This window comes from Ipomoea triloba, chromosome 4, assembly GCF_003576645.1.
Source record: "Ipomoea triloba cultivar NCNSP0323 chromosome 4, ASM357664v1".
Lineage (NCBI taxonomy): Eukaryota > Viridiplantae > Streptophyta > Magnoliopsida > Solanales > Convolvulaceae > Ipomoea > Ipomoea triloba.
In genome coordinates, this window is record NC_044919.1 from 5024808 (window position 1) to 5042227 (window position 17420).

Here is a 17420-nt window from a genome sequence, read left to right on the forward strand (position 1 = left end):
ATAATGGCCTAATGGGATCGGATCGGGGAGGGTATATCAGATAACAACTCTTGAGGCTAAATAGTCACAAGCACATAGCTCTAGAGTTGTTCCTCTCGAGGTGGTTAACTGCACTTGCTGAAAACTATATATTATTTATAGGAACATATAAAAATGCACTGGGAATTCAATACAAACATGAAACAACAAAAGAAAATTCTTTCCTTCCTAAAGATGTGCTGCACTGTAAAATTAGAACACAAATGCACAAGCAGTGACCTCTCTATAGCATTGTAAAGCATTTTACTGGGAAAGAATCAAATTCTTTAACCCTAAAGAAATATCATATGGTTCACTGTGAAATAAAGATGAGTAACAAGGTAAAAACTCGAGGGAATTCATCAGTTTCAGCAGATAACCTAATCAACAATCAACAGAGTAACAGGTCACCCAGCAAAATCAAAACACATGATAAGCCAATCTTTAACTGAGAACAAGAACAAGATCCTAATCCAAGAAAATTTGAAGAGTTCTTAACCTTGATCAAAGAATTATCAAAATAGACAGATATTGTTCAAGTCAATAACATTTATTGTCAGAAATGCAGGATTCATCCAAGTACATTCTGAAATGAGACACATTCAAGTAAGTATCATTTTTCGATGATGATAGTATCTACTCTATCACTTTCTTATAAAACTCTTACTCATATTTAAGTAATCAAAAGTTGATCTTTAGGACTATGCCAGGTTATTAACTAATAACTATCTATATAAGCCTTCTTCTTACCCCGAAAAAAGGGCAATTGCTGCAATGGTGCTCAAATGCAGATTCATTTCCCCTCCTCATCCATCCCAAAAAGCTTCATCCGCGACAATGGAGACCTCAAGTAGCCTTCCACCTCAAATTTCTTGGGAGAAAGCTCCCGATACTTGGCGAATTGCTCTCTAGCCTCTTCATTCCTATCGAGCAAACTGTAAATCACCCCTTTACAGAAGTATGGCCTAAAATCACTAGGGTCCTCACTCAAAAGTTCATCATAGCTCCTCAATGCCCCCTCCACATTCTTCTGCAAGAACTTCATCTGTGCCATAATCAACTTAACATCCCTAGCTTCCTTGGCCCTAGTCTCCTCCTCAGCCATCTTCAGTGCTTCCTCTAACCTCTCAAGCACCTTCTCCCCCTCTCCACTCCTGTCCATTAGCAATGCATTCTCAAACAAAGCCTCGAATGAGAGCGGATTGCCGGACAAAACCTCCTCGAAAACGGCTCTAGATTCCTGGACCTTCCCCATCTTGTGGTACAGCCTGGCAATCATGAACTTCCACTCCGTGTTCTCCGGCTGGGCGGCGGCCAATTTGTTGAGCAATTTGAGGCTCTCCTCGTCCTCCCCGGCCTCCACCTTCTCCTGGAGGAGCGCTTTTAGGGATTCAACGGCCTCGGGACTCGATTCCAGGAACTGATTCAGCGGCGAATCCTCTTTCTCCTCCAATTCCTCAACAACCTCTTGCTGCTCCTCTTCCACGACAGCCGGGGCCTGCGCCTCGGCTCTCGCGAGCGGCATTGACGACAACTTCCCGAACGTGACGGCGGCGAAAACCGCCGCGATTCCTGCGGATTTGAGAGTCGCAATCAACGGATTCTGATTAGAACTCGCGGAAGCTCTGATGGTGAACCTCTTGTTATTGCTGCAAGGCGCGGAAAGGCGGGATATGGAGTGAGGTTTCTGGACGGTTTTAGGGAAATGGAATGTGGATGAAGAAGCGCCTAAAGACAACTCCATGGCTTGTGAGTTTTGCAGAGGGAGAGAGGAAGAAGAAGAAGAAGAAATGGTGTGTGAGTGTGAGGCGGAAGACACAAATTATTTGTAGGGTTTTAGGTGAAAAGTTTGAGTTCGTTGTTGGTGGCTATCCGATAAACAACATATTCTGTATCTTTCTTTTAGATACCATATATGGTCCAACGAATAAATACTTTTCTTAAAGACTCTTGGATCTACTAAATATATAATTTTTAAATGAATTTAGATCGTATTGTCTATACGATGTGATGATACTCTTGTTGCCATTTAGTGGTTACAATATAATTTTTTTTAATACTACTGATATTACAATGTAGTATCTGTTCATAACTACTTTTTCAATCCACCTCCCATATAAAGGGAAGGGTTTGATGCCACTGGACTACAAGGTCCTTGGCTAGTGGTCACAATATATAGTATGAAACAAATATTATATTATAAAGAACTATAAATGTTTAAAAAAATAGATTGTATCACGTGTTTAGCATTAGTTAATACGAGTAGTTGTGTGTTCTGTTACGAGGATTATAATATGTAAACCAAGTTTAAAGTAACTAAGATATGTTGATATATAATATGCACAAGTATTTAACCAATGTGTAATCTAATAAAACACATTTAATTTGATGGTATAAATTGGTTCGGGTCAACCTACATTTGCATAAGTGAATAATAGAAAAAGGGTAACGAGACAAGACATTTTACGTGTGAATTCAAAAGGAACAAAATATGAGCTATTGTGGGTTGAGTTAGGTTAGAATTCACTATTATTGTTGAAATATTACAAGTTCCAACCTACTATACTTAATACTGGTCAACTAGTGTAATATAAATTAAAATACAAGAGGGAAAACGAGGTCAGGAAGCTACTAAGATCCGAGTGTCCGACCTTACGTGGTCAGGACTTGGGAGACTAACTAAGGGTCCAACAATATATAGTCAGGAAGCTCTGGTTGGTGTGGTGTAAGTTGGGGGAAACAGGTCCCCATAATAGACATAGTGCTTTATTTATACTAAGTGGCAATGGATATAATGATGGCAAAGTACTGATGTAGTTGTCATGACATCTATTGACTGAACATTTAGATCGGCCATGACATGTATAAATTGTTGAGGGGGTGGCTGGTGAGGTGATGTATGAGTTGACTTATCTAGCGGTGATTGTCGAGAAATTTACTAATACAATGATCAGTATGTCCACCTATATGAAGGCAATAAGTCTACATATATGAAGGTTGGTAAGTTTACTGATACAAAGGTCAGTAAGTCTACATACATGAAGGCCAGTAAGTATACTAACATATATGTTAGTATATACTATAGACATGTAATTCTTATGGTCGGGAAATATACTTGGTCGCATCTATTAGGACCTTCTAGGTTGGGAATTGCACATGTAAACTCTCCAAGGGTTGGGAAGTGCACGTGTAGATCATTTTGGGCCGAGAAGTAGACCATGTATGACAAGTAGGACTGCCCTATAACCCTATCACTAGTCTCTCACTGTTGGCGATGTGAGAATCACCAGCACAAAAGAGTAGACATAATGGTGTCTACAATCCAACGATGGGATTAACCACTGTATCCGACGGTGAAAACATTGGGTTACGCCCAAAAAAAAAATAGTGGTATGACAACTTTTTGAGCTCATTCGGGTATGACCACTTATTGAGCTCCTTCACTTTCGGCTGGTGAATAAACTTCATGAATAAATAAATATTATAAATTCAAAAGTTCAAGAACAAGTTACATGAATAAACTTCACAAGATTTAAAACCTTTTAAGAAAAGTAGACACTCATAAATCAAATTGACCAACACTTTGCCTCCTATAGCTCAAAAGGGTCCTAACTCATTATCGGTCAAAAAGATAATTTTCAAAAATGCTATAGATATGATCTTTTATTATCGTGCCAAAGACCTTATGGTCAAGTGATATGGAGTGACTCTCCCAACTAGGAGGTCATGGGTTCACGAACCTCAGTGAAAGCGATATTGACTCGTTGAGCTTAAATCTCGACAGTAATCAAAAGATTTGAATTGGGACTAATAATTTACACTAAAAATCTAAAATTGACTAGTTTTAACACAGCTAATGAAACTAAAAATAAAAATCAAAAATAAAATGTTAACTTAATTGACAAATTATTTAACTAGTACAACGTTAAAGGGATGAGTTCCTTTGTTGTAATATGCTAATTGGATTAATGACTCTGTTGTTTCACTACTACGACAAAGAATAGGACAAATGGGCTAGCAATCAATTAAGACTATCTTTTATTGTTTAAACTAGCTAATACTACTTTGGTTGGAGTTATAAAAAAAAAAAAAAATGAGCTCATTGAATATTCACAGATAATGGATTAAAATAGTTAAGCTTTCTTATTTTAGTCTTCTTGTTGTTATTATAGGTACAAATATAAAACACAAAAGAATATAAAATTAATACGTTTACTAATATTTATTGATCCAAAATAAATAAAATAAAGTATATAGTTTGCATTTATCAAGCATCAATGCTTAGATTATGTTAGTTGATACTTGGTCAAAACCCAATTGTGCTATTGGAGGGGTGTGCAAGTATGTTTGTGAAGTACAGTTAATGATCAAGGAAATAGCACCAACCGGAATATAAGTTGTCTTCTACAGTACTTCCACATATATAACTAAAGCATATATCATATGAGTCCTCCGAGTATAATAATTTTGTCATGTTTAGTCTTAAATTTTTAAATTGACTACTCGCAGTCCTACGATTTCAAATTGTTACCATCTGTGGTCTAAGTTAATCACATATAGTCTTTCAACTATCAAATTTTAACCACCCATGATCTTTTCAGGAGAATCACGGCTGGTTAAATTTTGAAAGTTGAAAGGCCATGTGTGATTAACTTGGACGACATATTCTAACAATGTAAAAGTCAAAGAATCGTGAGTAAAAAATCATTATACTCGAAACACCTCGTAAGAGCTTGAAGAAAAAATCCTCTTAAAAAAGTATTGTCATGTAAACTAAACAGGCTATTATGAGTTATATAGATTTGAAAAAGCATTTAAAAAATAATGAAATATAATGGGACAAGGATACAAATTATGGGGAAACTATGTAATTATAGTAAATTAGAGGGGTCGGAAATGAATTAAACGGAAAGTAAAAGAGGAGTAAATTGCAAAAAGGAAAATTTCTCTAAAGCTCAAACTTTAAAGGCTCCCGTCACCACATCTGACTCCTCTTTCCAGAGCCTCATTCCTCTCTCCCTCTCCCTCTCTCTCTCTCTGTCTCTCTCTCTATAAAACCATCTAATTCTCGGCGACTTTTTCCGGCCATCAAACCCCCGGGGTTCGAATTGCAAGCCGGATCAGCTATACTGATTCAGATGTGTCACTGACGCGCATTTATACACACATATATCAGGCGGAGTTCTGGAACCCTAGATCCGGCCGCAGTCTGTGAAAGATCTCCTAGGGTTTTCCTCAGAAACCCAACGCCATGGATAGTTCTCACCGGCCGAATCCGCAAGCACCGCCTCCGCCAGCTGGAGCAGCAGCAGCAGCCGCAGCCGCGCCGCCGCCGATGACGTCAGCTGAGGAAGAAGCTATCAAGAAAAACACAGATTGCGTTTACTTCCTCGCCTCTCCTCTAACGTGCAAGAAGGTCCAGCTCCTCCGCTTTTATTATAAAGTTTCCTTTTTCTTTTTTTTTTTTTTAAAAAATAATTGATTTTGTCATCTGTCAAGTATTATTACAAAGTATATCATATACTGTATGCCTGTGTATGTATATTTATGTGAATATATAGGTATTTCGGTGTCTTCTTTATCTGATTTGAGGGTTGCATGCAGATTTGAGTACTAGATCTGTGGAGTGGCTGATAAAAATTGTTTTTTTTTCTTCTTAATTTTAGTTTTGTGATTTTGTATGCTTTTATTTTTATAGCTGATTTTGTTATTTGATAACTGATCTATAGAATTGCTATGTTCCTGATTACTATGTATTAATACAATAATACATGTACAGTAATAGTTTAACATGTACAATTTGGATCCAATTTTTGTATAATCTTTCATTTGTCAAGATGAATTAGAATGAGTGAAGTGCAAATCTTGTCAATCTTCTTGTATAAATACCTAGGTTGTTATTAATGATGCCTATGCTTTTTTGTCCATCAATAGGGAAGTGAATGTGAGTATCGCCATAGTGATAATGCTCGGCTTAACCCGAGAGATTGCTGGTATTGGTTGAATGGGAATTGCTTAAATCCGAAGTGTGCATTCCGGCACCCTGTGAGTTCTCTTACCAATTCTACTACAGATAAACTCTTTACATTTATATGTTATGTTTTCTCGTTATGAGGCGTTAAATTTTTCTTTTTTATACAGCCTCTTGATGGATTACTAGGCAACCAAGCCCCAAATCCGGTGGAGCCATTCATGCCTCCTGTGCAGGCACCGTTCATGCCTCCTGTGCAGGCTGCGGCCCCTGCGGCTCAGGTTCCCTATTTTGCTAATAAGCAGGGAGTACCTTGCATCTTCTTCCAGAAAGGGATTTGCTTGAAAGGGGACAGGTGTCCTTTCTTGCATGGACCCAACACTCTGATTAACAAAGCCCCCCCACAGAAGCAAGGTGTTCTTCCCACCACTGAGGTTTCTTCGAAGAAGACTTTTGGTGGGCTTGAAAAGTGCACGCAGGAGAAGAATACCCCACAAAATAATGTTCTGAAGACAGGAGAGCGACCTCAGGTGGCAAAACCAGTAGCCAAAGAGGGACCTGCACTCGCAAAGAATCACTTTCTTGTTGACAAAAACATGGCACCAATTTCCGTAATTGATAATGAGCCTCTCAAGTATAAGCCAACTAGTGTTCCTCCGAATGGAAATCCTGTCGGTAGGTCAAGCCAAATGCAGCATCAACATGGGTTTGATGACCCCAGCATGCATAATAAGGATGACGAGATCTCAAGAGAGGCCTCTCCTGGCTTTGATGTTCTTGTGGATGATGAGCTTAGAGATTCTGATTATTATCCTGTTGAAGATCAATATGGAGGAGCAGGGGACCATGAGAGGAATGAATATGATATTGACCCCGCTGCTGATTACTCAATTGGAGATATTGACCAAGATATGTATCGGGATGCACATGGTTATGACTCTTATGCCCACTATGGTTGGGAGCAGCGTGGAGCTTCATCCGAGAGGAAATCAGGGAGATCATCACATCCTGAAAGGAGGTATGGTAATGCTGACAGCTCAGATCAATTTAGCGAGTCAGATTTAAGACATAGGTTGTCAAAGCATCGGAGGGTTAATGGTTTACGATCAGTCATTAGCCATGAACAAACCCGTGAAAGACATGTTGAGGATCAGAGCTACCGGAGTTCGCGGAGAGAGTCTAACAATCTGTCTTCACATGAGAGTTCCCTTAGCAATCGCCTTCGGGGACGGATAAAGATTCCTGGCAGATCATCTTCACCAACTGATGTTGCTGAGAATCGCTCAGATAGAGAAATGGACAGGGGCAGAGACCGTGGCAGATTCTCTCACGGAAGGCCACAAGTTCCATCTCACCAGGTAAGGCTTCAAGACAGAATAAAGGGAAGAGTGCAAGAGGATCTTAATTATGTTGGGAGAAATATCAGAGGCCCACCATTAAGAGGGGATATGTTAAGTGAGACTAATATAAATTTTGCCGGGCCAAAAAGTCTAGCAGAACTGAAAGGAAAGAAGGGCGGCATTGAAGGCAATGGGCCACAGTCCCTAGGGAAAAGGAAGCACCAAAAGTATGATGACCAGCTGCAATCTGGAGGGGATCTGTCATTTGAAGGGCCAAAGCCTTTAGAAGAGATTTTAAAGCGGAAAAGAAGAGCTGGTGAGAATGAAGACTATAACCAACAGGAAAGAACTACAACCACGGAACCTTACTCACACAAGAATGAAGCTGACCATGGAGCTCAGAAGGAAGACTTTCAGCCTCCATCAGGCAACAACACTGGTGCACTCGAAAATAAATCAGCAGAGGATCTTGAAGTTGAAGATGGAATGCTAGCTGATGAAGGGGCAGAGTATCAAGATGGCGAGGGCTACGATCCACAGGATGGGGACTACAATTACGAGCAGGTTGATGGGGAAGATGTTAATTTAGATGAAGCTGAGAATGGAGACCCAGATGAGGAATACCTGGAAGACGACGATGATGCTGACGACTTTGCAAAGAAGATGGCTGTTGTGTTCTCATAAAATAGATATGTTATTCTTCAATTACTGCCGCTCTTGGTTTCCTGTAGCCTTCACGAGCCCCCCTTAGCTTGGCACCAGATGAGCAATTCAACAGGCTCTCTACTGATTTTGTCATTAGAAGTAGAGGAATCATTCTTATTTTACATTTTTTTTTGTTACTCTTTGTACTATTAAATTGTTTTTCTCGATGGGATGGGGTCATTTCCTCATCCATGGATGGCTCTTGCTTTTTTATCATTTAGCATTGCCCAAAGGGTCATGGCCGTAACATTAGATTTGTCTAATAATAATTTGATCTTTTATACTCATCTATTTTTAACATTCCTTTGAGCCACTTTGCTTTCACTATTTTGTATGCTCTATTGTAAAATCAAAATGTTTGGTTGAAGATGGATGGATGAATTACCATTACACCTATGGAATTCAAGGGATAAACCAGCCTATACTCCTATAGTGTCCATAGCTGATCGGTTCAAACTGCTCAAATCAATAAAATTAATTTTGGAACATTGATTTCCTAACATGGTTTGATCTGAATGTTGCAGGTAAAGATGCTTTCAGTAGTGTTGAAAATGGTCCGATCCTTTTTGCCATTACTCTTTGGTGGATTTGGAGGTGGAGAAACGAAATAATCTTCAAAGGTAAAAACATGGATATTGATCATAAAATTAGGTGGATTAATATGCAGGTTGCAGAATCTGTTAGAGCCTTTGAGAAGATTTCACAACCGGCTAGCAATACTCATAATAAGGTCCAACGCCTCATTCGTTGGACTAAACCCCCAGATGGTTGGACGAAGATGAACATTGATGGAAGCCGAGATACACTCACAGGCCATGCAAGTTGTGGAGGACTCCTCAGGGATGTTAACGGCAACTGGCTGCTTGGTTTTAAAGCAAAAGTTGGCCACTGTTCCATTGAAGAAGCGGAAGCCTGGAGTATTCTTAAGGGGCTTAAAACTATTTGGAATCATGGCTACCGCAAAGTTATCATTGAATCAGATGCCAAACGCGTTGTGGATTGGATTAATGCTAGTGAGTACGAGAAATCCCCTACTGGTATGGTGGCTAATATCATTAATGAGTGTAGGAAGTGGTTGAGGATGAATTGGCAGATTCAATTAAATCATGTATTTAGAGAACAAAATAAAGTAGCCGACGCTTTGGCAAGGATGGCTTTGAAATCGACGAATGATTGGATGTTCCTGCCTCAACCGGAGAGCGAGCTTCTTGGGTTGCTCAATGATGATATTTTGGGTATTCCGGTGTCCCGACTAGTTTGCACCGAAAGCTAATCCTTGGGGTGTCCCCCTCCCGTTTGTAATAAAATAAAAAATAAAATTAATACGTCGCTCCTGTTGGGAGTTGAACTTATAAATAACAAGTTAATAATCTGACTAACTTGATCTGGTTGCCCCACAAAAAAAGACAGTTTTAGGAAGAGAAAACGTTGCAAGTCTTAATTTCAAATCATTGGATCAACTGAACCAAAAGATGTACAGAGAACAATATTACAGCAATACCTCTCACTATAATGCAATGCATGTATAGATTTACCATTTTTGTTCCAACCATGTTAAGTAATTGGGGGTAATTTGAGCAGAAACTACATAAAATCACCAATGGAAGCAGCAACACGAGGATGGCACATGTCCTGTTCGTCGTATATGTTCTGCTTGCTTCTCCGATTTTGAAGCGTGATCATTCCTCCTAGCCTCGGCTGCAGCTCGCTTCTCTTCAGCTTTGTGCCTCACCGATGCTAGCTTGTTCATTAACTCATCTTGGGCTCTCGCCCTCATCCGTTCCACCTTCACCTGAAAAACGTTTCGTTGGCAAAACATTTAGGTAGCATATTTCAACATCTTTCAAGAAGCAGTGACAGGTCATGGTTGATCGAAACTTCGAAAGTCATTTCAGATATGGCATATGATCAAATATTTGTTGCAGATAGGACATTTCAAAACAAGTATGCCGTTAAATGAAAGACTTCAGTTGAACTTCAAGTTAAGACGAATGTCAAAAACTATAAACAACTATACGTCCACAGCATCAAAAGCAAAGATTGCACGGTTTAGAAAAAGTACCTTCATCTATTTGAAGCCTAATAGTAATTTACAAGCTCACGATTATCAAACCAAATGCCTGCCATTATGAAAATGATTCTTGAAGAGTGACTTTTTAAACGGAAACAACATTTCACGTTAAATATGATTCGAATTCCTCCATCTAGCAACTTTAGAACTTGAAATTCAACATTAGGATCTTCAAATCTAGAACAACATTATTATGATTTTGTTGCAAGATAGAAATAATTCTAATTAGAATTTTTTGGTTCCACTACCATTACTAGAATCACAGAATTGAGGTCAATTTACATTTTGCACTCTCCCTTTGATCTTTTATCCTTCACATTTTATAGGATAAAGGGTAAAATAGGCCACTAAACTAGATGCAAAAATGCAAATTGGGTCACTGAACCTTTAAAAAGTGCAGCCAACTCCGAGAGCAAGCTAAACTTAGGCAAATCCATCAAGTTTCTTACATGGATCATTACGAAGAAAAAAATTCTATTGTGGACTGCGGTTCTACCAACCTTAAAAAATCCAAATAAAATTTTTTTCTTATGAGCTGAGCCGACCTTATGAAGCATGTGATTGCTAATCTTCTACACAACTCAATTGGTTTCTTTCTCTTGGACATTAGTTTTCCGGCAAACAAAAGCTGCAAGTCAAGCAGGAGAAAAAAAAACACTTTCCAACCAACACCACTAACATGTCACCAGTAAGGCAGTAACCGCTGGAGACAAAGAAGATGAAGCATCTTCATCTTGTTCTGAGATGGCTCCTTCGTCTTAAATATGAGATGAAGAAGCTTCATATCAGATCAATTGCATGTGTGTATGGCTCGGTTGCCTATTTGACCCTTTTTCCCATTTTCTATTAAGCTACTTTCTTTATCTGTTTTTTAATGTCTTTTCCTCTCCCACTTTTATTTCTCCACTTTCTAGCTATTTCAGTGAAACTATGAAAGATGGTCCAATTTTGGAGCTTTTCCAGCTGTTGCTTTTGGAACATCTTCTTCACTGACAGAAATATGAAATGCAGATACTCTTTATTTCTCATACAGAAAGCCAGAAAGGCCAATTTACGAGAGTAACTGTACGGCTGCAGTGTCTACAAACAAGTCCGAGGTACTATTATTCCCATGAACTTTTATTGCATATTTCTATTAAGCAAAAAGCTATAAAAAAAATACTTTATATTTTTAATTGACAAGTAAAAGTGGAAAACAATGTATAGAACAAACTACCTCAGTTTTCCTCATCTCAGCCTCTGCCTTAGCTATCTGATGATTTTCCCATGCTTGTATCTTGATTTCTTCTCTCTGGAATCTGAGAATAGATCAAATTTAGCTTTTTATAATATTTTTTCAAAGGAATACAGTTAGTTGCTATTTTTATTTTCTAAAACATTTATGACTCAGTAGACATTTTTATACTAGACAACTAAGCTATGATGGATTATACCACAGCAGGAAACCTATATACACAGAAAACACCCAGGCACATGATCATGAACAATATTAACTTGAATTATGAGAACTAGTCAACTAGAGACACTCAAAATTTTGATGATTCACAAACTAGCTAGGCTCTAGCAAGAATTGGCAACAGCTTAAATAATTACAGGAGCTATGGAAGTAAGGAGAGTGCACATAACTAGATGTACACAAACAAGATCTTCAGGGAAGCATCCAAAAAAAAAAAAAAAAAGAACGGGAAAATGTAACAAAAGAAATTAACCTGGCCATGTATTTGGCATTCTCTGCCTCCTCCCAAGCTGCTGCTCGAGTATTGACAACACTTGAGGATTGTTCTGCCCCAACAGCGTTTTGCAAAGTGGGTTCATTTTTATCATCATCCTCATTGCTAGCCCAGGCAGCAATATTCATCTTACCAAGTTTAGTTCCTAGAGCCATGATTTCCCTCCGAGTTTTCATCTGTAATTCCTTCTCAAACAACTCCTTTCTCTGGGGATCCAGAAAATCACTTGGATGGTTGATGAGAGAGGAGCTTGGAGCTGCTCCAGGAGTTGATGGCCGAGAAGAAGTTGGACTTCGAGTCGGAGTTGTGGCTCTCACAGGCGTTCCTGTCCTGGAAGGCTCTTGGCTTGCAATTGGAGTCATTTCAGTGCCCATATCTCTCATGGAGACAGACCTAGCGGTTGAAGGTAGTGGAACAAATGCTGTTGCACTATGGATAGAAACACACGAGTCATGGCGGCTCAAATTGACTGCAAAAAATGCAACCATGATATCAATCTAGTAGGTTGCACAATAATAATTTTAGGTTGTAGCAACATAGTTATATAGGCATGTTATCAAAATTTGTATTGCTAAAATGCCAGTAAATATAAGGGGATCCCTGCCATGGGGTTGATTTTAATCTTACTTGCTGATTCTTCAGTACAGTTTTCAATCATGAGCGTCGCCTTTCCATAAGATTCAGCAACTGGGTGTGATTCAGATTCCCAACTCAAATACTTTTGTACTGCACTGTCCTTAGCGTGGCTTGAATCAACCAATTTTGTATCAGCAGGCTCCTCAGAGTGAACCACCCGCCGATCAGAGACCTCAGAGACATGTTTTGTGGACACCTGCAGGTTGCCATGTCCATAATGACTAGTCTTTCGTGGTCCCACCCCTTGCCCGCCTTGAGATCTTGGCCGGTTGGATGTCGGGCTAGCTATCCACTTCTGTGCATCATCCCATTTGGACGGGGCAGGTTTCGAAAAAGGTGCAACGGGAACTCTCTGTGCCCGCTCTGACTTCTGAAACTCAAAAGGCGATGATGTTGTGACCATTCCATCAAGCCCACCACCATCACAATTCAGATCTTGAGACCTAAACCTCGAAGTGACCAGCGATTGGTCCTTCAATCTATCCTTAACCATTTCCGAGGCAACTGATGAACCAAATTCCCACTCCCTAGAACTCCCATGTAGCACACTTACAACAGCCACATCTTTGCAATTCTCCGATCCAGCCTCTGATACACCAATCCAATAACGCGTTTAACTAATACTGCATTAATATTTAATAACTGAATTGCAAAAATATTCAGAGCAATACAGGAAGCATAAACCTACTCACTACTCCTTAAACTCCTTCAAAGAGAAGTTAAGGGCAATTTGGAAAGAAGATTATTTTTCTGTCAAGACAGAGATCCCTTTCCTAGTCTGTTTTGATTTTCAAATAGAAGATGGCAGATTGTCAGAATCCTGGATAAAATTGCCTAAAGAACATATCTTTATGGATTTATAAAGCATATTCTACTTAAATGAGGGAAAAGCACAATGATCTCTTTCCCCTTTTTACAATTTAAAACCTTTTCAAATTTCAAAAGCCACTAATTAATTACAAAGATTTGTCTCTTATTTTGTTCACTTTTTTTTTTGAAGGTCAGAAAGTGAACCTGCAAGATTGGATAAAGTCATTGCAGATTCATAAATTTATTTATTTATAGATATTTACCCTAAATTATAGCAAAAAGATTAGATAGAAGTATGCAAAACAAGATAAAAACACATATTTTTTAAAATAAAAAAAAATACAAAAAAAATAAAAAATAAAAACTTCCCCTAGGTAGAATACAAGAATGCAAGAGAAGAGAAGAAAAAACAAACCAGATTCATGGATCTCAGATTCGGATCTCAAAGATACACCAAGCTCCGGGTCATCGTCTTCTTCTTCTTCTTCTTCCTCTTCCTCTTCCGCTTGAGGTTTCCTCCTTTTCTGAGTCCCAAGGAGCATACTCCGCAGTTTCTTCGGGGACAACTGTACAAATATATATACGAAAATATATAAGAAGAAGAAAACTAATCACTAATGACAGCAATCCTTCAGCCCAAAACTGCAACTTTTCCACAACAGAAAAAAAAAAAATCTCGAATTGACAGAAAAGCAAAAGGCGAAATTCCCATTATTGTTCCTTGCATTGGGATGTGAAAAGCCCATTGGGAAGTGGGAAAAGCAGGAGGAGGAACAATGAATTGAAGCGACGAGAAATGGGAGGATTGGGTGCGGATAATGGCTGGCTCACCTGTAGATGACTAGTGCAAGTGTTGGGCTTTTCTATTCTTTCGTAACACTCCATTTAGTGGCGGCAATGGCGGAATCTGAGCTCCAGTGTTGGGGGATGAAGTTGAGAGAGAGAGAGAAGAAGAAGCGAATGGACAAAAGATGGAGTAGAGAGTGGCAGTTTAGTTTGCAGAGGGAAATAGGGAGGGGACAGTGAAGACTGCCCCACCGGACCACTCCACTCTTCATGTGCAGTGTTAGCAATTGACTCTTCCCATTCAAAAAACTATTGTCGCAGCCTCCATTCCATTAGTGTAATTATATTTTGAGAGCATGTCTACGGCTTAACTGGTCACATGAATAAAATTTTGAAAGAATATTGAGTCTCACCAAATTGATCACATGAGTAAAATCTTGAAGGCCACCAAGTTGGTGGTCACCCATCTCGGTCACTAAAGATGGCGACCAGTTCCATCTCCACTACCGGAGAAGGCGACCAACTTGGTCGCCTTCTGCACCACCAGAAGCCACAGGCGATTGTGACGGTGGCACTGTGGTTGATGGTTTGGCTTGTTCGTTGGAACTTCTTCGGAGGATCACTGGAGTTGGTCGTAATAGTTGTTGACCTGCAATCACAGGTCACAAATAGGTTAAAAGAGCTTATTTGTTTCAAAATAACAAGTTTGATGGCCTAATTGAAACCTTTTGAAGTTGAAAGACATAATTGCACAATTGGGTATAATTTGAGGATCTATTTAACACTTATAAAAAAAATTCAATTAGACCCTTAATTTGTTAAATTTATACGCTTAACCTATTTAACAAATTACCAAAAGATAATCTATCAATTTTGCTTATATGGCATCTTACGTGATATTCTATTCAAAATTTAAAAAAAATATTTTTTTAAAACTAATTAAAAATTATTTTTTAAAACTATTTTTAAAAAAAACTTTTTAATGCGATTTGACGGCGTCAAGCTTCTTCGTCCATGGCAGCCAAGCTGCGGGGCTGTCATAGACGACTGCCAGGCTGTTTGGCTACCATGGCGGGCTTCTCTGTCCAAGATGGAGAAGCCTACCAATGTCCTTCATCCATGGCAGCGAAGTTGCCGTGGAAGATTGATATTTTTTTAAAAAATAAATAAATATTAATATTTATAAAAATATAATTTTAAAGAAATACTAATCTAAGTGGCATCCTATGTGGCATGTGACTTAAGAGTAACATGATATTATAAGTCAAATAGCTTAATTGCACAAATTTAACAAGTGTAAGTGTCTAATTGAAGATTTTTTTTTAGTTCGAGGATCTCATTGCACTTTGATATATAGTTGGATGGTCTATTTGATCCGATATTTTTTATTTTTTATTTTACACGTTACTTATCTCAATTTACACTTGTCTAATCCGAAAACCCTCATAATCTTTACCCAAGAATTATATAAGGAGGTAAATCACGAATCACCAACTCATCAATTGAATCATGAACCCACCCACACAAATATTTACTCCGTATTAAATAATAAGTGAATTGATGAGTTGGTGATTCGTGATTTACCTCCTTATGTGATTCTTGGGTAAAGATTATGAGGTAAATCACCAGCTAACAAAAGTCAAACCAGAAACACTATGGCATTGCTATGGGTTATTTGGAAAGGCAGAAATGATCTGAAATAATCATATTGAAAATAATCATTTTTATTTATATATAATTAATATTGATATTTAAAATTATACTAAGTATTTACTTATTTTAATTTTTGTACTGGACATTAATTTAATCGCGCAATGCGCACATTATAACTAGTATAATTATACAAAACAAGTCTAACAAGTATCATTAGCATAATTAGTCTTGCTAAGATTATATTAATTGAAAGGATAATGGTTTAAATTATTGTATAAACAATATTTTTAAATACTAAACCATTAACCTATTGGATAAACTTGGGGTGTGGGTGGTGGGTTATACGAGTTGGCCTATGTAGCCTGCATGATACATGAACCGGGCTCATTTTGACCATGTATGAATAATTCCATTCTAATGCACAATAAAAATGGGTGCACCGAATTAGACCGGTTTTGACATCTTTACTTATGTGAATCATAAGTATACCATTTTTATTTTGTTTTGGTTTTATTCAAATAGACACTAACCGCCGACTATTTTTATTAATCAATAGTCTATGGGTTATATATCAAATAAATAAGACAACCATGAAGGCAGTAATGACCACATTCGTTGTTCAAGGTGGAAGCTGACTAAGGCTGGTTGCCTTTATTTGTCCAAATTTAAATATGCATGGCTGCCTTGTTCATTTTACGGACAACCAGTGACAAACCTTTTTTTTTTTTTTTTAGTTATGAGACTCAGTTAAACTATTTATTGGACTTATGAGGCTAATTGGACACTTTTCTTACTTTTTATTAGATTACACATTTTTTATTCACTCGTCGGAAAAAAAATAATACATAAATTTTATTCATTTTATTCTTCTTTCTCCAATATAATCAAACATAGTAATTATATTTTTGGAATTGCACTTATCAGTTTTTAAAAATATCAATCCTAGCAGACAATTATATATGCTAGATATTGTCATCTCTATTAATCTATCTTGGAAAATAAATTAAAATTTGATTGTTTTCTGAATTCTGACCATTTAACGGGGCGTTTGGTTGGAGAGAAGGAATTAAGTGGGAAAGGAATTGTAATTCCATGGGAAAAGAATAGTGTGGGAATAAAGTGTGAGTTTAAATTCCAATGTTTTGTTGGTAGGAATAAAATTATTGGGAATTTCAATTCCAATGTTTGGTTTATATGGGAATTGAAAGGGAATAAGTAGTATAAAATCTAAAATGCTCATTGTTATTGTTATTGTTATTGTTATTATTATTATTATTATTATTATTATTATTATTATTATTATTAATCTTAAATGACAAGTAGCTCTTGGACCCATTTGCATATTTAAACATAAAAAAATATAACATATTAAATTTAAATACCACTCATCTACCGTATCTCTTGAACTAGACATATTGTAATTAATTTTCATACAAATACTTCATCAAATGTTAAACTTCATAAGCTCACATAAAAAAATCATAAAATCATCGAATGTTAGCCTAGAATGATTATTGCTCAGGAATGACGTTCTCTGTTGACAGTAGTCGAAGAATAATACATGCTATAATCTAGAAGGTAATGACATATATCAATTTTAGGTTAACAAAAAGGGAAGGATAATTTTGTCTCAAAATTATCTTTTTTCTTCCGAAAATCCATTGAATTAAAATCCCAAGGGGGGCCATGGGATTCTAATT

At 37.7% G+C, this 17420-nt stretch overlaps 3 protein-coding genes across 4 annotated transcripts; 1 reads left to right on the forward strand and 2 right to left on the reverse strand.

The window, feature by feature from the left end:
• Positions 1 to 490: 490 nt before the first annotated feature.
• Positions 491 to 1897, reverse strand: LOC116015081 (protein SLOW GREEN 1, chloroplastic). Its single transcript, XM_031255081.1, has one exon. It carries the CDS (start codon positions 1760 to 1762, stop codon positions 812 to 814), a length of 951 nt encoding a protein of 316 aa, XP_031110941.1. The 5' UTR covers positions 1763 to 1897; the 3' UTR covers positions 491 to 811.
• Positions 1898 to 5015: 3118 nt separating this feature from the next.
• On the forward strand, positions 5016 to 8332 carry LOC116016498 (zinc finger CCCH domain-containing protein 17). The gene is made up of 3 exons (XM_031256790.1): positions 5016 to 5434; positions 5953 to 6063; positions 6160 to 8332. Exons 1-3 carry the CDS (start codon positions 5270 to 5272, stop codon positions 8011 to 8013), a joined length of 2130 nt encoding a protein of 709 aa, XP_031112650.1. The 5' UTR covers positions 5016 to 5269; the 3' UTR covers positions 8014 to 8332.
• Positions 8333 to 9423: 1091 nt separating this feature from the next.
• Positions 9424 to 14346, reverse strand: LOC116014911. Of its 2 annotated transcripts, XM_031254870.1 has the most exons (7): positions 14113 to 14346; positions 13697 to 13847; positions 12463 to 13059; positions 11815 to 12304; positions 11322 to 11403; positions 10097 to 10154; positions 9685 to 9826 (listed from the first exon to the last, which is right to left on the reverse strand). In XM_031254870.1, exons 1-6 carry the CDS (start codon positions 14164 to 14166, stop codon positions 10125 to 10127), a joined length of 1404 nt encoding a protein of 467 aa, XP_031110730.1. In that variant the 5' UTR covers positions 14167 to 14346; the 3' UTR covers positions 9685 to 9826; positions 10097 to 10124. The 2 variants fall into 2 exon arrangements, with proteins under 2 accessions (XP_031110729.1, XP_031110730.1); XM_031254869.1 differs by lacking the exon at positions 10097 to 10154 and having other exon boundaries at positions 9424 to 9826; positions 14113 to 14344.
• Between the last annotated feature and the right edge of the window lie 3074 nt (positions 14347 to 17420).

Coding starts and splice junctions, on each gene's coding strand:
- LOC116015081 (XM_031255081.1), bottom strand. CDS start 1,762: ATGGAGTTGTCTTTAGGCGCTTCTTCATCCACATTCCATTTCCCTAAA.
- LOC116016498 (XM_031256790.1), top strand. CDS start 5,270: ATGGATAGTTCTCACCGGCCGAATCCGCAAGCACCGCCTCCGCCAGCT. Junction 5,435..5,952: donor CTCCTCTAACGTGCAAGAAG/GTCCAGCTCCTC, acceptor GTCCATCAATAG/GGAAGTGAATGTGAGTATCG. Junction 6,064..6,159: donor AGTGTGCATTCCGGCACCCT/GTGAGTTCTCTT, acceptor TTTTTTATACAG/CCTCTTGATGGATTACTAGG.
- LOC116014911 (XM_031254869.1), bottom strand. CDS start 14,166: ATGGAGTGTTACGAAAGAATAGAAAAGCCCAACACTTGCACTAGTCAT. Junction 13,060..13,696: donor ATCTGAGATCCATGAATCTG/GTTTGTTTTTTC, acceptor TTGGTGTATCAG/AGGCTGGATCGGAGAATTGC. Junction 9,827..11,321: donor CTGAGATGAGGAAAACTGAG/GTAGTTTGTTCT, acceptor AACGTTTTTCAG/GTGAAGGTGGAACGGATGAG.